Source organism: Solanum dulcamara, chromosome 8, assembly GCF_947179165.1.
Source record: "Solanum dulcamara chromosome 8, daSolDulc1.2, whole genome shotgun sequence".
NCBI classification, from domain to species: domain Eukaryota; kingdom Viridiplantae; phylum Streptophyta; class Magnoliopsida; order Solanales; family Solanaceae; genus Solanum; species Solanum dulcamara.
This window is the reverse complement of record NC_077244.1, coordinates 59,776,231-59,800,086: the sequence shown is the minus strand read 5'-3', so window position 1 is coordinate 59,800,086 and position 23,856 is coordinate 59,776,231. Positions and strand designations below refer to the sequence as shown.

Here is a 23,856-nt window from a genome sequence, read left to right as displayed (position 1 = left end):
GTATAGGATTTATGGCAACTCTGAGCAATTCTCAACCTCTCTTGGATGGTTTTCACCTTCTCCATAGCTTGGTGAACCAAGTCTGGTCCAATCAACTCATCTTCACCAACTTCAAACCAACCAATTGGTGATCTACATCTCCTTCCATACAGAGTTTCATAAGGAGCCATTTGAATACTCGAATTGAAGCTATTATTGTATGCAAATTCAATAAGAGGTAAATGATCATCCCAATTACCTTTGAAGTCAATAATTGAATTTACGTATGTTTACGAATATTTGCTTAGATGTTAATTTTAGCTTGGTCTAATTTGTTAAATTCTTTTAAAAGAGGAACCATTTTCTTTTATGACTAATTTATCCTTTTAAAATGATTTTACCTATATGATATCTTTTACTTAGTCATTTTTAACCAAAAGTCCTCCTTTCAAAATATTTCAAAGTGTTTCAAATAATTAAAATTTTCAAACGAGCTTGTGTCTTTTCTTTAAATATTTTTCTAAATAGCCAAATGAATTACATTGTTGGATAACCGCATGTTAGCGGCTATTTTAAGTGCTAAAACATTCTTAAAATAGTAATATGAAGTTTGTCCCCTTTTTTCTACATTTTTAAGACTTCTTTCTGTTAAAGTCTTTTAAATTAAAAGTTTTCTTAATTTTTTTAAAAAAATTAAGTGACGACTCTCTTTTAAAATTAGTTTTGTTTATCTAAATTAATTTTAAAACCGTCTTTTCAACAACATAACATGTGTATGTACGTACTTTTATTATTGTTAGAAGTTCTCAAGTTTATGAGATTTTCAGAGATCATTAATAAAATATGTTGGGTCTGAATTCGAAATGTAAAAGTATTCGATTAGGATAAAAATAATTAAGTAAAATTATTTGTCTCTCTCGATCTACTTTTTTTACCAACATAGGAATTACCTAGATAGATAAAAAAGTGATGTGACACATCTCTTTGACCAGAAATTCTATTTTTTTTCTCATTTTATTGACAATTTTTCCTGTTTATTTATTTCTTATTATTGTATAAGAATGAATATGTCAATTACTACTTCTTCATTTATTCATATTCTTGAATATACTTAATTGTCTTTATTTTCCTTACTTTCATGACTTTTAATGATTATAACTCCTAAATTATATTAATAGCCATGTTCATGATATCATTTAATATTCCATACTATCCTATAAATAGAGGCATTATAAAATTTTGTTATAAAAATATGATCAAATTTACATGTAGAGTAAAGTTAGGGATCAAATAAGAGATATTTCAAGAAATATAACAAAATACAAATTATGAAAATATGGTCATTTGATCCTGCAATAAAAAATTACGATCATTTGATCCTAGAATAAAAAATGTGCTTTAGAGAATTTAAATCAAAAATAATTTCTTTAACTCTCTTATTTATTGAGAAAAACTTCAAAATTCATTATTTAATTCTCTTAATAACAAATTTATGTTAAAGTGTTAAAAGAAAAATCATATATATAAATTTATTTTCTTTCTAACAACATAAAAGGGGTGTAAATACGGATAACGAAGAGTCATATCTTTTTTTTTTTTTTACCATAAAAAATGTGAATGTATGATTAATGTGTATTTAGTATATTATTATTAAAAGCAAAAAAACATTTCTTTTATTTTTTTTCACATCAAAGAAAGAGTTATCTTTTGGAGAGTTACTACTCCAATTTATTTATAATAATTACCATGATAATATTGTAATAATAGGTATAATTGTATTAATATTGTCAAACTTTTTATTGAAAAAAATAATTTAAAAAACGATCTCTCTAACTTTTGAATTTCTTGCATAATATGTCGGTGCGAGCATCGAATATCCAAAAAAGTAAATATATCTTTATTTATTTATTTTTATTATGGAGTCATTTATACAAAAAGTAATTTATGATCCAGTAGATTTAATATTGTTGGTTTAACCAATAATATTTCTATAAGAATCATTGAAGTAGTATGAGACTATGATAATTAGATTGTCCATTAACTGAAACTTTTGATTTTAACCTTCATATTTTGTTTTTTTCATCAACAATTTTAAATTGAAAATACAACAAGTAAATTTTTTTTAGCAATTTTTCTGAATAGGTAATATCAAAATCATAACTTAATTTATATTTCTTTCTTTTATTACATTATTTATTAGAATATTTATCAAGCAGTGCCATTAATTATTTAAAAATATATTCTTTTTCCTTATAACCGCGTGAAGCGCGGCTAAATACACTAGTTTAAGAATAAGAGAGAATTGAAACATGCATTGATATACATTAACGTATTAAATGCATGTAATATTAAAATAATAATCATAAATTTTAATGACAAACTAATAAAAAAATAATTCTACTTATAATTTTAATGTGCATTAGTAAAAATCAATAAATACTTAGATTAAGAAAGATAAATAGTATACATTAGAGTTTTGATTATTATTAAAATATTCACTTTTTACTCTACTCATTTATTTCATTATAGAATGTCAATAATATATTCAGCTACGATTTTTTTACTTAAGTTTATTCGAATAGAAAAAATAATTTTTTTTTAATAAAAAATTTGATACCTAGAATAAAAAATAAAAAATTATGATTTTAAAGAAGTAAAAAAAAGATAAAAGTTAATAATACAAAGGGTAAAATAGGCATTTAAAAAAATTAATTAGGATAAAGGGGGGAAAATAATTATTGTTGAAAGTTGGGGGGGAGTTTGATTTTTAAACCAAACTTCGGGGGGGGGGGGAATGATTTTGACCCCTATATTGTAACGACCCGAATCGTCGTTAGTTAAGATTAGAAGAAAACACAAGAAATTTACTCAACTGGATCCCATCATCCCGCCAGAGCGGAAATATGGCCGCTAGAGCGATATAACATGGAACAGAACTTAAGGCGCGATTTTCTTATTTTCCTCACTTCTTTAAAAGGTAAGTTAGAGACCAGGGTTACTGCAAAAATCCCTCCAAAAGGCTGCTCTTGACTTGAGAAGAAGAGGGGAAGGAATCTCAGCATTGGAAGGCTTTCAACCGATGGAATTCAGTCCGGCCTTGCCCGCAGAACATCTGAAACCAAGAATTTTAGCCGCATTATCTCTCCACAGTTGCTTGGCGCTCAGGAAGGCTAGGTTTTTCTCTTTCTGAGTAGTAAGTCTATACCCTTATATAGTATGGAAGAAAATTTAGTGAGAAATCATATAACTAAGTTGTGGGTCATGGATCACAGGTAGGAATTTTGATTGTATTAGTGTTTAATATGAATGTGACCTGGTTAAGAATGCGTTGTAATGATTGGGGAAGTTTATTGATTGTGATATTATTGCGTATAGACGGTTAAATTGTAATGAGCATAGTAGTGTGTACAGAGATATAAAATAAGTAGATACTGGAAAGAAAACTTTAAGGGTTTGGTAGTGTAGGCGATGGCTTATTTCCTGTATGTGTTTCATGTACTTATTGAGTTACTTATGATATGCATAGGTGTGTATGGATAGGGGAAATATGCTAGACTTTATGCAAATGATCACTTATTGGCTTGTTTTGTAATGACACCATTCGTGTGATATAATGTGGTCTAAGATTGATATGTTGTTATGAATGGTTTGCATAATTGGATCGAGTTTCACGTTCTAATACATATTTGAATCGAGTGTCATATTTCGACATGTATTTAAATTGGGTGTCACGTTCTGATACATTCTTGAATCGAGTGTCACGTTCTAACGGATATATGACTAGATTGGGTCCCTTAAAAGTATGGATGGATGGATGGTTCCATGAGAGGACCTGATGATATCTGTATTTTCATGTAGTAAAGAGGTTAGTGGTAATGATCCACGGAATAAGGACCTATAAAGGAACCCTTGAGTTGATGCGTGTTAGTTATAAAGAATTGTGAGCTTGTATAAACTTATTTGTGGGTAAGAGGATGGGTCATAGTAGGACTGGATGTAACATGTGTTATATGAAGTATTCTATATTGATAGGATTAGAGGTGAAGGTTGCTTGTTGATAGAAAGTGTTATCATTGAAGTTTTCATGAGTAACTATCGTAGTAGTAGTGGTTATCTAGAACGGGGTTTAGTTAGGAAGTATGGTTATGAAATGGTTAGGCCTTTATTTTTTGGGACAGTTGGATCAAGACCAGTGCTGGCTGGGTGAAATCATTGAGTGGCTGAGGTTGTGGGGTGGTGACTGTTAGAGTGAATGAACAATAGTATATCGGGCCTAAAACCCACAGGTCTTAAGTTCGTAACTAGAGTGGGTAGTGGAAATCTGGAGAGTAGATTGGTGAAGACATTAAGGGTGAGAGTAAGGAGTGTACTTATTTGGTTGGGATGGACAAATTTATAAAGTTTAATTATTATGGTCTCTTTTATTTTTCTATTTATATACTATGCGATGGGTAATAGATTGATAGATGATGCCTACCAGTACATGTTGTTTGTACTGATACTACTCTTGCTATGCCACTTAACATAGTCTGGTTACAGGGTCAATTATGTCCCTTAGGTGAAGACGAAGGCAATCCTCCAGCAACTTCTATTCTTCCTCCTTTATGGTGGAAGCTATGTCATTATTTTTTTTATTATGCTATCACTCTTAGAAGCTCTTGTACCTGTTTTAAACTAGTATCCATGGGGGGATTTATATGTTATTTTTATATATGTGTATCACTACAGATTTTTATAAACTTCTGGCTTAATTACTCAATGTTTTGATATAAATTATGCAATGTTCTTAATGTATAAGGTTAATGGTTATCCTACTTAGGTCTTAGAGTAGGTGCCCGCACGGCCCGGTGGGTTGGATCGTGACAATTTCATATAAGAGCCCAGTTTGCGATCTCTCAGTACAAAAGCAAGTGCAGAATAGACTTCTGCGGATGGGTGTGTTGACGTCCACATCTAATCTTCAGGAACCTATGAAGCATTTTAGGAAGTAGTTCCATTCCTTCTCTCTTAAATGTGCGGTCTGTTGCTTGTGGTATGGGTTGAGTGTAGTTAGTATCTCTCAATTTCAATTGGTATCTCAACAAAACAAACCGGATGTCATTATCGCGGCTGCAGGGACACAAGTAAAAAAATTGGAACCAAGAAAGTTTCAATTGGTATCTTGCCTTAGAGGTGGTAAGCATGCATGGATGATAAACTAATGGTCATCCATGAAACAAACTTAATTGATGAGTTTTTTTAAACTTACTTGAGTTATATAGTTAAATATTTGATTATATGTATAATGACTCGAGACTTAATATGTGAAACACCTTTGCATGCGTGTTGAAAATATGTGGTTTATGTTTGATAGTAATGTTGTGAGCTAGATGTTAGGAAGGAGTCTTAACTGAGTTATGTGCATTAGTCTTGTGTAAGACCCGAGGAAATTAAAGAATGAGTTCTGTTTTGTTAAATGATATACTCATGTGAGGGAATGCGGTCTATAAATAGTGCATGAACTTACCATTGGTAAGAAAACTTGACAACGGGGACTGTAGAGAAACTCTGGTTTCGGGGAAGTCGGAATGAGGTTGGAAACCATGTAAGAAAAAGACTAGTGTTGTACAATAGCGTAAGAGTGGCTATAAGATTTCCTTAACATATTTCATGACTGGGCTAAAATAGTATGTTGTTAAATTGTGTCTATCTATTATGATAGGGTTGAATTGTTAATTGAGTTAATAAGATCTCAATGTTACAAATTGTGTTAATTCGTGCCTTATTTATCTTGTTGTCATTGTTCTAATAGGGGTAATAGATGGGCCCTAGTGGTGTGTCTAGTCATTGTACTAAGGTGATGGGGAGCAGTAATCTCTTATATGTAGTGTTGGGTTCGACTGTGGGACAGTCCATGTTAAAATTCTCGTGGAAAAGGAATCAAATGGTTTAAGTTTAACTCTGGGAGTTCTAAAGGGGATATGAAGCAGGAAAAGTGCTCAAGGGAAAGTTACTGAGGCTACTGTCTCGGCAAATTCTGCACCAATGGGATCGCGCGAGACAGAAAATCCAGAGGAAGTCCCTTGATTTTGCAATGAACTCCTAAGCACAAATGACTAACTCTAAAGTCAATATAGTGCTCAACAGAGATTGAAACTCATAAAACGATGGTAATATATGTGTGCGGTGATGTGAAGTAATTAAAAATCATCCGGGTGCTTACAAAAATAAAGAAAATGGTAAGGAAAAGCAATAAATTGTTTGATATATGCCTAAATGGGGAAAACCAATCAAATAAAAAAGTCTAACGGGAAGGAAGGGGAGTGTCATCATCTGAATCCAGCTTTTCGGGAGGGTACTCTCCTGTCCAAGTCTCGTTCAGGAAGTTGAACTCTCGAAAGGCCCTAGGCTCTTGGGTGGAAAGTTCCCTCTGGGGAGCGATGTAAGAGAAGATGAACTTAATCATGCTCCACATCCTCATCATGAGGCGATCTCTGTCTATTATCTTCCTTTTCTCCCACCGCAGCTGACAATGGATCATCTCCACCTCTATAACAGTGGCTTGTGGCACGGGAGTAAGGGTCTGGACAAAGCGGCCTCTAATCATCTTCGAACCGCAGCTAAGTCCTCATCCAAGCAAGGGTTGACTGGCGGTTGTAACTGAATGGGAATGGCAGTATCCTTGTCCTCTGTTGTTGCTGCCTGGATGCTCTCGGCCCCTCGGTCTTCTATTTCTTTTATCCTCGGGAAGAAGTCCACCTGATAAGTAAGGGGTGAAAAAAAGGTTCCATAGGGAGTACCTTGTAGAAATCCAGAGGCGGAACCCCGAACATCTTACACATAGCGGAAATCAGACCCTGTAGAAAGAACTCCTTCTTGTTACCCCGGTAGAACATCTTCCACTCCAACACAATCTAGGGCCCTACTTTCATGCCTATCCCTTGAATGGCACAAGCCACTACTAGAGATCGGGGAAAAGTCACATCTGTGCGGTTGCTGGAAGAGTGAATCCTCTTGGCTACCAGGTGTAGCCACCCTTTAGCATCATTAGACCAGTCAGCACTAGATATTCCCTCTATGCTGGGCCAATAGACCCTATTCTAGTGCTCTAGGGCCACTACAGTATCTCGTAGCCACTCCAGATTCATTTTCCTTAATTTGGCCTCGTAGTCAGCATCGAAGGTGTCAGGGACCTCTAGTATAATATTTATGAAGTGGGGACTCAATGGGATGTCCACTCTGATGCAGACGTTGGGGTTAGGGTAATCCCAGCGTACCGTAGGGAGTATAGCATAGAACTCCCTCACCCAACTAGTGTGTCCGAAGAGAGGGGATTCATTCAAAGAGCCCCACCCAAACTCCTCCAGCCTAGCATGAAAAGTAGGTAGCTTATCCGCCACCCCTAAATTATAAAAGACCCTCTCGGATAGGAACTTATTATTCCGATAGTGGTGATGCCTCTCTCGAGTAGCGGCATCGGGAAATTTGATAAAGGGGAGGTTGGCGTCGTCGTTATGAGCCATAGTGCGGTATTTGCAAGTTTCACAAAATTTCGGTTAGAACTCAATAGTATAAGCGTAAAAATAGAGGTTGGGGGAGAAAAGTACCTCAGATGCAAGACCACTGGATCCCGCTAGAGCGGGATGAAGGCCACCAGAGCGAGGTTCATCGGGAAAGAACACTAAGCGAGTTCATGGCGCCTCCCTACCCCTAAATCAATTATTGCTTTAAAATATTTGCAAATCAGTATTCCTAAGTGTCCAAACACCCTTATTTACAAAGGAAGTTGGTTCAAAAGCCACAAATAGTTGGCATAATTAAGGTTTAGGCCAAAAAAAATCTTTCAACTTACACCCCCATAGTCTAGACTGATTTGGGTGAAATTCATTGCTAACGTTACGCCCAAGATATCGTGAAGTCATTATGGATATAAGAGAAAAGTCCATGCTACGTTAATCTACCAATGCAAGCAATGTATTTTAAAAAGGGTTGAAAACTACCATATGGGCCTTTGATTCTACTAATTCCTAGCATGTTAACATTTGAAGGTAAATAGTAGCATTAATCTAAAGTTACGGACGAGATTCTTACCATAGAGTAGACGATCGGAGTGAAGAATTTGAGAGAGTTTTGGGAGAGTTTGAGTGAGGGAATATGAAGAATAGGGAGAAACCATTTTTCTCCCCACCCTTTACTGATTGCGTCATCCCGCTAGAGCAGCGGGATCATTGCTCTAGCGGCGCCACTCCAGCAGAAAGAATTCCGCCAGAGCGGGATGCGCTGGGCCAGTGAGGTTTGAACGTGAGTCAATTTCTCTTTAAGTAATCCTTTTCGGATGTGTATTCAAGGTATTTCCATTCGCACCGTAATTCAGAGTACGCGAATTTCCCTTTGATTATGGACAGTTGTCGTTCCTTCAAACGTGCCCTAACCGGTTTATGTCTTTTCTTATGTGTTATTCGGGAATGAATGAAGGGTAAATTGGTATCTATTGTAATGATTCGAATCGTTATTAGTTAAGATTAGAAGAAAACGTAAGAAATTTATTCAACTGGGTCTAACCATCTCGTCAAAGTTGGATGGTCCCGCCTTAGCGTCCCCACCAAAGCGAAAATATGGTCGCCTGACCGAGATAACATGGGACCAAAATTAATTCATAATTTTCTTATTTTACTCACTTCTTTAAAAGGTTAGTTAGAAATGAGGGTTACTGCAAAAATCCTCCAAAAGGTTGCTCTTGAGTTGAAAAGAAGAGGGTAAGGAATCTCAGCATTAGAAAGCTTTCAATTGGTGGAATTCAGTCCGGCCCTACCCGTAGAACATTTGAAACCAAGAATTTCAGTCGCATTATTTCTCCACAGTTGCTTGGCGCCCAGATAGGCTAGGCTCCTCTCTTTCTAAGTAGTAAATCTATACCCTTGTGTAGTATGAAAGGAAATTTAGTGAGAAATCATATAATTAAGTTGTGGGTCACAGGTCACGGACAGGAATTTCAGTTGTATTAGTGTTTAATTCGAATGTGACCTGGTTAAGAAGGCATTGTAATGATTGAGAAAGTTTATTGATTGTGATATTATTGCGTATAGATGGTTAAATTGTAATGAGCATAGTAGTGTGTACAGTGATATAAAATAAGTAGATAGTGGAGATAAAACTTTAAGGGTTTGGTAGTGTAGGCGATGGTTTGTTTTCCGTATGTGCTTCATGTACTTGTTGAGTTACTTATGATATGCATATGTGTGTATGGATAAGGGAGACATTAGACTTTATGCAAATGATCACGTGTTGGCTTGTTTTGTAATGACATCATTCGTGTGATATAATGTGGTCTAAGATTGATATGTAGTTGTGATTGGTTTGCATAATTGGATCGGGTTTCACGTTTCGACACATAATTAAATCGAGTGTCATATTCCGATACGTATTTGGATCGGGTGTCATGTTCTGATACATTCTTGGATCGGATGTCACGTTCCAACACATATATGACTGGATTGAGTCCCCTGAGAGGGCCAAGTATGTGTGTGTGGATGGTCACATGAGAGGACCTGATGATATCTATATTTTCATGTAGTAATAAGGTTAGTGGTAAATGATCCATGGAATAAGGACTTATAAAGGAACCTTTGAGTTGAGGCGTGTTAGTTATAAATAATTGTGAGCTTGTATAAACTTATGTGTGGGTAAGAGGATGGGTCATATTAGGCCTGGATGTAACATATGTGTTATATGACGTATTCTATATTTATAGGATTAAAAGTGGAGGTTGCTTGTTGATAGAAAGTGTTCTCATTGAAGTTTCCACGAGTAACTATGGTAGTAGTAGTGGTTATCTAGAATCGGGTTTAGTTCTACATTAATTGTGATAGAATTTATTGAGACTCTTAGTTTAAACTTATTATAAGTCTCTTATTGCTATGGTCATAATTTATGTGATATTATTGAAGAGTTTTACATTAGATAAAAAAGAGAGATGAGTGATCTTCTTTCTTGGACAGTCCTCCTCTCATTATCTAGTTTTGGAGATTGAGTTACGCTCAAAATACATTTTTTTAATCATGATATCAGAGCATGACTCATTCCCAAGCGATCCCCTTATTCCTTATAAAATATTCTTTCTATCTAAAAATGTTCAAAATGCTTAACACTATTCCAGTAGTAATTTTATTTTGTATAATTTTCATAACTTTGAACAATTCACACTCATCTAATCCTTAATTAAGGATCTTGATTTCGTTTCCTAAGAATGAATGAATTTCTTATAAGAAGCACTCTCCTGTGAGCTACGTGAGACGAATTTGGATAAGTTGGATTTGGTTTGAGATATGGAATGCAGAAATATTTTACGGTATTATTTAATTTCAATTCTTGAGAATGACTGAATGAATATTTTATAAAAAAACTCTCTCATTTACTAAGCTATGCGAGATGGATTTGGATTAGTTGGATTTGGTTTGAGATATGGGATGTGGGAGTATTTTATTGTGTTATTAATCATTATGATTAGTGAGATTATTGAGTATACTAATAGTTGATGTCACTTTAGGTTTGTGGGAAACCAAATCACATTTCACTACCAAAAGCAATTTTGTTCGCCAATAGCATCCAAAATCCTCCTTTTGCTAACCGTTGAGAGTAATCAAAGGTTAACGTGACTGGGATTTTGGCTTTATAACTTCTCAAAGAGTTCAGATTAAGAGACAGTGGGCCAATCTCAAAATATTTTTAACTGAATAGTTTGTTTTTTTTAAAAAAAAAAAAAAAACTAAACTTGAGGAGTCTTAACAAAGTTTTACAAAATATATATAAATAAAAACATACAATCCGATAGAAACATACAATTTTGTATGTCCACTAATACATTGGACATATAAATACTCCTCCGTTTCAATTTACTTGTAAAATTTTGATTTGACACTCCTATTAAAATAATGATTGATATAGTAAATTTATCATTTTATCCTTATTAATTGATAGTGTTTTAAACATATTTACTCACTATATATTTTTCAAAAACACTAACTCAATGTTAATAAATTAGGGGTATAATAGAAAGAAAAAAATCATTTTTTCTTGATTTGTCAAAATTGACAAGTAAAAAATTAAATTAAATTAAAAAATATTTGATAAGTAAATAAAGACGGAGCAGGGTGTAATATATATCCTATACACGACCACAACAACAATAATAATATGCTTTGTAAAATAGAATAAAACAATCAAGTACGGACAAGCAAATTGTACCCAACTGTATTTTTTTATTTACCTAATTCTTATAACCAGGGGTCTTCAACTGTTTAATATAAAATCATCTCTAATAGAAAATTGAACAAAATCGATTAAATGGATCTTATTTTTGAGTTTGGTTTGATTTAGTTTTCAAACTTTTAAAATCATTTATCTTTGGTCTAATTTGATTTTATTAGAAATATAAATTGAATAAAAACAAAATTAGGCAAAACCGATTAATTATATGTACAATTTTCATAATAATAATTTACTAATATTTCATCAAAATTTCATTAATTTTATATCTATTATGCTAATAGACTTCAATAGATCTTAAACATATTTCTTACGAGAAAATTATGAATCCAAAGGTATTAGGTGAAAAACTAACTATGAGATTTCTAGCTAGATTTTTTGAATTTTGTTGCAAACTTTAGTCACTTGAGCAACATTTATAACCTCAAGACATTTTCTTCATGATTCGAAAAATTATAGCCATCACAAATAAAAGATAATAATGAATTATAAGTTTGCATATTATGAAAAAGAGAATTTTTTTAAAAAAAAAGCGATACATCATTAGGTTTTTGATAAATTAACAATTGAACCCAACATATAATAATCAAATATATAAATAGTATGTATCTTTTTTAATTTTTTATTTGGTATCCGATATCTATATTGAAGCCCGATTAATTGAGATTCGCGTTGCGTAGAGCTTCATTTGGGGGGAAGTGCTCCCTACCAAATTTTTTTATATATCTAGCTCGAATTCTGGATTTTTAATTAAGAAAGGAACAACCTCTGTACCAAACCATCTGTTGGTAAATAGTGTGTATTATATTTAATTTAATCTAATTTAATGTGGTGCTTGGATTGACTTTTAATACCCAACTTTTAACTTTTAAGTTATTTTTGTACTATTTTGACTTAAAAAGTAAGTACATAAAATATATTTTTTTATCTTTCCCAAATACCTAAAAAGAATTAAAAAAATAAAAACTTAAAATTCAAAAATTATTTAAAATAAGTCAATCCAAACACCTTAATTTACAAATAGTTTAATCAAAAAGACGAGCATACCCTATCTGTACGGAACTTCAATTTGGCAGTTCCGTGATTATCGCCAACTAACGACCGTTAATCTATTATCTTTGCCTTTTTTTATTTTATCGCTAATTATGGGAAACTAATAAAATCACTTGTCGGGAATGATTAAGAAAATTATTAATATACAAGCAAATTCTAAAAAAATAATTCAACCCCTTATATTTTAAGAAGAAGTGATGCATACTTAGTATTGCTTATCATGTGAAGATGGAAAAGACGTTTTTGATATACACTCTTAGTTCAAGTATCAAAAAATAACTATGTAAAACAAATATAATAGTCAATAAGTCATGCTGAAAATAATTAAGAATAGAACAAATAACATCAACAAATAATATGATAATTGAAGCAAATGAAATAATATGTAATACAAAAATCAAAAAATAAGATAGTAAATACGATAATTCTTTTGATGAGTATATGAATTGAAATGAATTTCAATCATAAATTATTTTATGATACAGGTGGCATGAATCTGCAAGACCATTGCATATTACTTAACGTAATTGTACTTGATCGAATATTTTTCCGCTCGAATTAGGCATAATTAGTTCAGGCACAATTAGCGCGTTCATTTACTAGTGTAATCTTTCACAAAAACAGTGCCTCTTAGTGTATTAAATGTGTTTTATCACTAATATTTAATGGATATAACTTTATCGTATCGATTCTTAAAGCCATCATTAAGTTATTTACAGAATAGTTAACTGGACTAGTTGCTCGGATTAAATGTATAACTCATGGGGTAACAATTATGCACTTTTTTTTCTTACCCCTTTTAGCTAGTTGGCTTTCCCCAAATTTTGCCACTTTAGTTTATGTAATATTTTAATTTAATTTGGATTATCATTCGGCAGTTACTTCATAATAGAAAATACTTTGAGCTATAATATATTCTTTCATATTATTAGGCCTTATTTTAGGTAATATTTTAATTTAATTTGTATTTCCATTATACAAAATTCTTCCATGTAGAAAATCATAACGACACGTTTCATCTTGGCCTCCTTACATGATGAAAAAGAGGGCAAAACATTTAAGATCAATTCAAAGATATTTTAATACCATTTTATGTTTTAAAATGGGGGCTCACCTATTAAAAATATATATTTTTAACCATATCGATTGTATATTTGTGAATTTTAAATATTAGTAGGTACAATTAAATTTATATTTGATGTATATGCTCTTTAATGCATAATTTATTGGGAAACTTACATAAATATACAATATTAAGAAAATATTTACCATTTATAGCAATAAAAAAAAATTCATTGAACACTTATAATACAATTTTAATACATATTGCAGAGAACTATTTATAAAACATATATAATACAAGTTTTATAGATGGATAATACATTTATCACATATTTTAATAGACTTATAATACATTATGTCAGTTTCTTACTATACAAACATATTATATATTTTAAAATACTTATAATACATTTATATTGTATGCATAATTCACTTTTAATACAAGTGTAGATTAATCATAATATTGCTATGTATTGCTATAAATGGTAATAAATAAAAAATATTGCTAAAATCAGTAATTAATTTTTAAAAAGCACTCAATCAAGTAATTTTTCCTAATTTATTTTGTCAATTTTTATGTGAGATGAATAATCTCGACTTTTATATTATGTAAAGGGCATACAAGTTATATAATTATATATTCATCCTATATTCTTTGTAGTTGATGTAAATGTTCTTAATTGTGATGTATTCTATGTGGTTTGTACATGAGATGTATAATTTATATTATACAAATTATAAAGTGCATACATGTTGTATAATTACTGTATAATTATTTATCATCCCAATTTATCTTTAACTTCACTATATTTAAAATATAAATTTTACATAGATGATAAATAACGATCAAGCAACATAATTTACTTAATTAAATTATGTGAATCATTGTATCACTAAATGTCAATGACTATTTTGCTCCACCTGATCTCATAATATGCTAATAAACTTTTAAAGTTTCCTTTTCCTATTTGGCTGATTAGATGGGTAGGATCATTAGTTAAATGTATTATATTATTTTTTTTAAAATGAGAAAATTAATAAGATATGACATGTTAAATCTTGTATTTTCTAAGTGAAAAGATAATAGTTGAGTGTTTTTTTAATTCTAAAAATAACAAAAGTATTTTTTGTAGAACATCCTCATAAATTGACTTTATGGTCCTAAAAAATAAAAAATTACTTTAGTAGGATATTTACATAAATGGAGTGACCATCCAAGAAATTACTAAAGAGATGGATTAGTTGGATGTATAAAAATAGCACGGATTGTGGTGTAATAGTGATGTTAAGATTAATAATGCTGATATTCTTCTTGTCTATTTGATTTCTTACATAAAATTACTAGTGTATTAAATAAAAACAATATTGAATAAGATGTATTAGTATAAAAATATATTGTGTATTGTTAATGTCATATTTTACTACGTATAAGAATAATACTAATTCGAATTATAAGTAATTAATAACTAAAAACACTATCAAGCATATTCTAAAGTGACTTTGTTAATTAGTGTAATCGAATTAAATTAAAACACATATTCTAAATTCAACTATATCATTTTTTAATAAACAAGAATATCAAATCTAATATATGTATTTATTTCTCTAATAGCTAACAAATTGCCTAAAAAAGGGGTAACGCCGTCTATGGAAACCGTTAATACTTGTACATGGCTGTGTCTCATTGGCCAATCTCCTTCACCGAATATTCTTCCTTAAATTTCCTACTCCCTCTGTACGACTCTATAAGACCAAACCTTCTGAACGAAAAAATAGCAGTCTGAGAAGTAGAAAAAAACAAAACATACGGAATGAGTGAGTCAATAAAGAGAAATTACTGTGTGGGTGAAGAGTTAGGAAGGGGACGATTCGGCACCGTTTTCAAGTGTTACTCGCCGGCGACCGGTGAGCCATTCGCCGTCAAGTCTATCGACAAGCGCCTAATCGCCGATGACGCCATAGATCGACAATGCCTTTACAACGAAGCGAAAATTATGCACTTGCTTTCGCCCAATCCTTATGTTGTTCGTATCTTCGATATCTACGAGGACGATACTCACCTTGATATGGTTCTAGAGCTCTGCAATTCCGGCGATTTGTTCCAACGCCTCACTAGCCAACCGGTTTTCTCAGAGTCCAAAGCTGTTGATGTCATGGTACTCTTCCAGATCACCAAAATCTCACTCGTTGCTGATCGAAATGGAGAAATTTTACTTTTGCTTCGTAAAATGGCTTGAATCAGGAACGATCTACGAAGCAGCACCTTGTTGAATTTTCGAAAATTGGAGGAGAAAGTAAATTGTAAAGCTAAGCGAAGTAGAATATATAATCGGCTTTTATTTTAGTTTTTTCGTCATGTCTGATAAATTTTCTGCATAATGTTTCTATAGGTACCACTAATGAAAGCAATAGCTCACTGTCACCGTCTCGGTGTAGCCCACAGGGACGTCAAGCCGGATAACATTTTATTCAACCACTCGAACGAGCTGAAATTGGCTGATTTTGGATCGGCGGAGTGTTTCCGTGATGGACAGCTGATGAGCGGCGTGGTAGGGACGCCGTATTACGTGGCGCCGGAGGTGTTAGCTGGGAGAAACTACAGTGAGAAGATCGATATTTGGAGTGCTGGTGTTATTCTGTATATAATGCTTGCCGGAGTTCCGCCTTTCTTTGGTGACTCGGCTACGGAGATCTTCGAGGCTGTGCTCAGAGCGAACCTTAGGTTTCCGACTAGGATCTTCCATTCAGTATCGCCGGCAGCGAAGGATGTGCTTCGGAGAATGCTCTCTAAAGACGTTTCTAGAAGATTCTCTGCTGAACAAGTTCTCAGTATGATTTCTCTTTCAACTTTTGAGATCTCTTATCTACTATTGATTGACTATCATTTGACTATTGACCAAATTCTCAAAAAAAAATAAATAATACAATTACACATTATGAATTAGTATTAATATTTAGATAAATCTTAATTTAATCTTCTTTTGAAGGGTAAAATTTATACTTTATTCATTGATTACTTTTTTTTTAAAATGTAATTTCTGGCTAATAAACCGTGTTAATGTGGTGTTGATAAACAGGACATCCATGGATGACTAGCAATGGAGAAATTGCTCCATTTTAGCTTCGAGGAGATTTGCGTCTGGCGATTAAGAAAACGAAATGATCAGTGATATGCGAGCAATTAATTGTTCTTGGATGTAGATATAGTAAGTGAGATATATACATAATGTACAGGCACCAATATACCCTGATCTAAATTGATTTGCTTAACCACAAGTCAATTTGGAGTCTAGAGGGTAACGGCAGATGCATTACTTCCCCCATTGTTGCGAGGTTTTAATGCAATGTTTGTATGATACTGAATAAATTCTCTTTTCCCCCTTATTCTGATCTCATCCATATTTGGCAGTAGTTACTAAGTAAACATCATGATGACTCGTATCATTTTCTTAAATTTGGTGGTGTTTTTTCTTAAATTTGGTGGTGTTTCGTTTTGAGTACTAGTAATTGTATTTTTTTTTTCTTTAAAAAAACAAACATATTAGGGGTCCCCAACAGGTAAGTAGTAGGTGTGTGCGATTTAAATGATAAACCAAACTTAAAAAAACACTATTTATTTTTTGTTATTGGGTTAAGGATTTTTAAGCGATTTTGTAAACAAAAAATTATTGGATTATAGTTTTGGCTTTTGGTTTTATCATTTTTGTTAATGGTTAAACCGATAATCCAATAATAATAATTATATTAAAATTATTATTTCACATCTTATTATGTAACACTTTAACATTTTACCAATTCTAATTTTTGGATTTTAGTGTTACTTTCAGTTGTAGGCAATACAAATTAGCATCACTGTTTTGCTATTGTGACACTTTCTCTCTTCTCAATTGTCAATTTTAAATTTGATTGTGACAAACACAAATAATTAATATTGTTTCCTCAATTTATTTGTCACGATCCAAACCTAGGGCCTAGACGTTACACGGCGAATGAGACACCCGGAGGTACCTCACCCAAGCCTCTTAGCATTCATTAAGCATTTCATTGGTAATGATAAACAAATCAAGCGGAAACAAAAGGGATATAGGGACTAAGAGGCTTCACATTTACTAAGAATCAAAGACAACATAACATCTTTTTCTATGTCCAACCATACCTTCTACATTAAAGATTTGACAAGGGCTAAGACATATCCCTAGCTCACCCTCAAGATTTAGTCAAAAATACCAAAATTCAACGTAAGAGTATAAACATAACATAAGCTAGATAAGATAGGAGTGCCGTTTTCAGAACATGGGAACTCACCAAAGTGGTAGCCTTCAACAATTAACTTAGCCACGGGGAAGAGGGTGAAGAGAGACGCCAATCCCTATATGGTGATATCATGTAGGCAAAAATATACGTTAGTACTTTGATTGTACTAAGTATGTGAGTATGCTATGAAATGAAGAACATAAGAGAGAGACATGAGTAAGCAATATGCATAAGTGAATTCATGCATTAGACATCATCATATGAAACCTTAAAATATTCATTTTGAGGGGAGGTGATCATAACCGACATTTAAGACCATGCGAGTTATTACATGAAATCCAATATATCCCCTACATTGGCACGAGGACACTACTTGGAAGGTAGAACTCCGATCAATTTTAAACATTTTTTAACTTTAACTTTAACATTTGATGGCTACAAAAGCCTAGCCGACAAGGGCTCCTATGGTGGCACATAGTTAATGCAACATGAGACTTCACTTAAGAACCCCTTCGATCGAGTCCCCATCTACATGCTACATTCGGTGCTAGGTCAAATTCCACGGAATAACGTTTGGACATCAATATAACAACTTTAACATTAAAACATCAATCGGTGGAATATCTTATTAAAATCTTCGATGTATAATATCATCATTATTGTCACGCCCTATTTACCATCCTACAAATGAGCCTTGATTTATAAGAAAATTAGGTCTATAATCAGTGATGGTATTTCGGGTACCATGCTAATTGGACCTACCTTTTGAAAAAATGTTCAAAAGCATTGACGGCATATAGGGATGTCATACATGTCATATCATAACCTTAAACATTTCATTTGATTCAATGTGAGAATTGTCCTTTCACATTGAAATTTTACTTTGGCTAAGAAGTCCTTTCATCAATAAATTATTTTATAAAGACTCCCCTTCATAAACATTTACTTGATAACATTCGTTGGAGTCAAACTTCATTTCAACTTTACTTTATCATAGAAAACCAGGTGGGTTCATACCAATCAACTTTCAAGTCATTTAAATTAATGCTAGAATGCATGAGAGTGAAGGAATTTATCATTTAAACATCTTAAAACAACCCATCAATATAATTTAAAACTACTTTCAAGCCTTCATATAAGGACCATGATAAATCATCCATTCCATGTAAATAAGAGTCAACATAAGTCAATATAGTTAAACAAACTTCAAATATTCAAGAATCTATACATTTGGACTCGTTGTATGAAAATCCATAAAACTCATCACTTGAAATATACCATGATCTATGCATTTGGAACCATCATGTAAAAGCCCATAGGATTTCATCATTTAAAATTGAAATACTAAGTTGAGAAAATATTTGGGTTCCATGGGAGGAAAAACCCATGGATGAAAATCCACATGCCTTAGAGAGGAACTTAAAAAAGAATTGGAGAAGTCTTGATGTTAGGTCTTCAATGAGAAGCTTGAATCCTTGAGTTTGAGAGTAAATTTTTTGGAGATGATTTGAGAGAGAAGATGATGAAGTTTAGGGTTTTGGGGAGGCAAAAGACCGCAAAAATAATCCCAAAACGCGTCCAAGTTCGTCTATATATGTTCAAGGAATTGTCTAAGTTGCCCTTACTTGAAACTGAAATTTTTTGCTAAATTTTGAACTAACTAGAAACAGGTCCGCGACACAGATTTTTTCCCCCACAGTTCATTTTTTTCCGAAATTAAAATTTGAGACAAGATTGACCAAGTCCACGACGCGAACTTGGCCCGCACCCTTTTGGTTAAGAGAACATAATTTTTTACTCCAAAATCCAAATAATGCAATCTTGGTGGTGTTGGAAAGAAGTCTCAAAGACCTTTAATTTGATAGGAAATTGAATACCTAATTCGTTATATACTAGGAGATATTGGCGTTTGAAGTTGACACTATTTAGGACTCATACGAAAACTTAGCCGATAGAAATTCTTTGAATTCGGCTTGGTGTTAGAGATCCCTTATGACCCTACACTACATCTAATACTTTTTAAATACTTAGGAATTGATCCTAACTCATATATAAAATTAGAAGTCATCGAGTTTGAGACAAAAAGGATCCTCCGAAGCCATTTTCCCCTACCTTACCCTAGTATGACACATTCCAACCTTTAAACCATGCGGGATCTTACATTATTGCATGAGTCTTTAAAAGGAATTCGAATAATTATGACTTAAATAAAAGCTATCAATGTAGAAATTTGTGTTGGACATCTATTCTTGCTATTAATTCTATTTGTATGAACATCGTGTATATAAACATTTCTTATTGGTCAAACTGAAAATCGAACTGTTAAGAGTCATAAATCGATTAATCAAAAATTGAACCGTTAATAGCCATAAATTGATTAATCAAAAATCGATAATAAATATCTAATTAGTTTAGTTATTGATTTAACGTGTTCACGGATTGAAAATCAATGGATGCGCACCTTAGTATTTAGTGCCTTATTGTGTTAACTAGATACAAAGTGTCGTGCCAGCATGACCCAACATATGTTATTTCGCTTGTTCTAATTTATGTGATATAGATATAATTCTGAATCAATCTTTTTTTTATAGATATTTTAAATATTTAAGTTGTTAATTATTGCAATTTATACACCTTTTACGTAACTTTTACATAATATACGTAAATCCTTTTGTCTCAATTTATGTGACACATATGGATTTCGAGAGTCGATCAATTTGCTTATATATTTATTTTAGATATTTTAAGTTATTAATTATTATGATTTATAATATTTTTTATGTAATTTTCACAAAATATATATTACCTTCTTTGTCCCAATTTACGTATTACAGGTGAAATTTTGAGAATTAATAATTGTGATTTGTAGTATTTTTAAGATAACATTTATGTAACATATGTAATTTAATCCATTTTTATATGTCTTTTAAATATTTTAAGTTGTTAATTATTATAATTTATAATAATTTTTACGTAATTTTCAAATGTTATATATTACTCTCTTTGTCTCAATCTATGTGACACATATAGAATTTTAAAATTTAATCCCTTTTTCTATGTATTTTAAATATTTAAGTTGTTAATTATCGTAATTTATAGTATTTTTTGACAGAATTATCAAAAAATATATGTTACTTCTCATCTCCCAATTTATATGAAATTAATAGAATTTCGAGAATCAATCAATTTTTAAATTATTAGTCTTTCAGTTCCTAATTTTATCTTTATTATGTTTTGTATATTAAATAATAAATAATAAATATTAGTAATGAACTAACATTTTCAGGAATTATATCCTCAAGATTGTGTCAAAGAAGAAAGTAATTGAAACCCAAAAGCTGCTAGGGCCAACAAGTACTCAACAAGACGTGAAATAAGAGAGATTTTCAGATATGACAAATCTTTTAAACATAATTATTTTATATGGGTATAGTTTTTCTAATTACTTATAATAACAAACATAAAATTTGTCATTATATAAATATTGTAGCGAATTATATAAAAGTCGTAGCAAATTCTAAAAATGTTATACCTACGAATTATTTGTATACCAAAATATACAAACACTGATATACATATGTATTTATATATCTGACAAGCGAGATTGGGAGAGATGAGGAGAGAGGCGAGCGAGAGGCGAATTGTATATGTATATCTGTCGAATTGTATAATGTATATTTTGTCAAATGTTTTATATATGTAACTGATATACATATTTATTTGTATATATGACAGGCGAGATTGAGAAAGATAAGGAGAGAGGCGAGCGAGATTGAGAGAGGCGAGTGAGATTGAGATATAGTGGAGAGTGGCGAGCGAGAGGCAAATTATATAAGTATATTTGTCGAATTATATATGTATATTTCTCAAAAAAAAATTGTATAATGCTAACTGATATACATATATATATTTGTATATCTGACAAGTAAGATTTGTCATACCGCATAAATAAATAGCTATATTTACTACAAGCCATAATTATTTTAAAACTTTATCCTAAATACATAATATAATAATAAGATTTGTCAACCTGCGTAATTTTTTTAATAAGAAAAGAAATGGGCACAAGCGTATACTGCGGGAAAAGAGGTAAAAAAGTAACACAAATATTGATTTTTATGTCCAATAAAATGAAACTGTTTAAGTATGAAGCAGTGAGATGCCATCTTATTAAAGTACAAAAAATGTAAAATATCAAAAAAGCCCCTGGCTGGAAGCAGGCATGAACCATGACCTACTTCCCTAGCCCCTCATATATATTAGTAATAGTAATAATTAGTAGTACGTGTTGTTGGATGTAGAGGGGTCAAGTCAAATTAATTGGGCCTACTGTTAAACAGAAAGAAATAAGAGATTTTTGGCTAGTTGTGTCTTTTGGGTATATGTGTTATGCACTTATGCCACGTTATTGGATTTAATTTGATGAAAGCATAGGATCCACGGAGATGGGCCAAGTTGGAAATTTGGACTTGACAAACCGTAGGCCCATGTGTTTCCTTGGTTGTTCGAGTAGATTCTTTCTTGGAATGAATTAGGGAACTTACATAGATATACTATGTAAAGAAAAAGATTTATCATTTGTAATAAAATATTTTTTTTACTAGATACTTATAATATATTTATAATAAATTTTTAATATATATTATCGAAAATAATTTATAAAATATATAATATAGGTTTTATTATGAACAATACATTTATCACACACTTTAATACATTTATAATACATTGTGTCAATTTCTTGCCAAAAAGACATAATATATTTTAAAATAATTATAATACATTTATATTGTATGCATAATTTACTTTTAATGCATAGCAGATGTATTATAGTATTGCTATGTATTTCTTTTTGTGGTAGAAAAGATGATTTATATTAACTATGGAAAGTTAGATACAAAGATTCCGGGCATGCCCGTTATAGTAGCAGGTGCCACTGGGTGTGTTGAAGAGCTAGTAGTACAAAAATCAATATTACAAGGAATAAGTTTTTTAATATAGACCTCTCCACTGGTGTCAGCATATAAAGCATCCAAAATGTAGCTTGGGAAGGCTTCAAAAATTTTGATTTCTTCAAAAAAAGGTCGCTTGGCACTTTTTTTTTGCTAGCGTGTCTGCTACCCTATTCTCCTCTCTAAACACATGCCTAATAGCTGCGGCCTCCAACTCCCTCATCAAGGACCTGCATTCAGAGATAATATTGTTAAGACATTAGTGGTTATCAATACTCATTGACACAGCTTGGCATGAATCTGAGTTGATTTCAATAGGCTTTCAGTTTCTTTCCTTAGCCAGTCTAAGGCCATAAAATATGGCCAGTAGCTCAGCCTGCACAGTGTTGCTGTGGGTACACGATTTGGTAAAGCCAACAATCCATTCTTTGTTGTGGTTTCTAATCACACCACCCAATCCCCCCACTCCAGTCTGGTTTGGAACAACTCCATCACTGTTGAGTTTAAAAGTGTTTTCATATGAAGGGTTCCATTTAATTTGGATAGGAATTTTTTGGTTCCTAGTCTTCTTTTGCTTATTACAAAGGAAATGAAACTCGATAGTTAAGGCAATTATGTGTTCTGTGCTAGCAGGGCTTTTCCTCTTGTTAAAGGGTTTTCATTCATGCTAGTCCAGATCTCCAAGAAGCTAAAAGAGATGATAGTATCTCAGGTGAGCTATTTATTGAAGGGTTTCTGAGAGAGGAGTTTCCAGGTGCTATACCAGTTAGAGGTGTTTAGGAGAGTGGAGTCAATACTGGTCACTATTGAGCTAAGATTAGCAAGCTTTTACCAAAACAATCTGGCTCTTGTACAGTGGAAGAAGATGTGGTTTATGTTATCTTGGTCTCTCCCGTAGCAGAAGCATACATGATCAACATTGAGACCATCAGAGTGAAGGTAGTGGCTAGTGGGAAGCCTGCAATGGGAGAATAGCCACATAAAGGTTTTGATCTTATTTGGGACATGTACTTTCTTGATTCAGGAAAGATCAACATGAGTCTCATGATTTTATTCATGAAGGTCTTGCTGAATAAGCTTGTGAGTATTATTGGTGGTGAAAAACCTATCCTTAGAGAAGTTCTAGATGAGATTATCTTCCGGATTGGTGGTGGATGGCAAGAAGCTATTAGTTATGATCCTGATGAGGTCGTCAGAGAGGTTAAAGAAGAGGTCATTTAGGTTCCATCTTCCATCAGACCTAAGGGATGAGATTTTCCTATTATGGTCCTGGGCATTCAGGGGGATAAAGATGAGGTTCCTAATGGGTTTA

At 32.4% G+C, this 23,856-nt stretch overlaps 1 protein-coding gene across 1 annotated transcript; it reads left to right on the top strand.

Annotated features, from left to right (window-relative positions):
- Window positions 1-15,034: 15,034 nt before the first annotated feature.
- Window positions 15,035-16,722, top strand: LOC129899301 (phosphoenolpyruvate carboxylase kinase 1-like). Its single transcript, XM_055974213.1, has 3 exons — window positions 15,035-15,494; window positions 15,729-16,167; window positions 16,416-16,722. The coding sequence occupies exons 1-3, from the start codon at window positions 15,150-15,152 to the stop codon at window positions 16,457-16,459; spliced, it is 828 nt and encodes a 275-aa protein (XP_055830188.1). The 5' UTR covers window positions 15,035-15,149; the 3' UTR covers window positions 16,460-16,722.
- The last annotated feature ends 7,134 nt before the right edge of the window (window positions 16,723-23,856 follow it).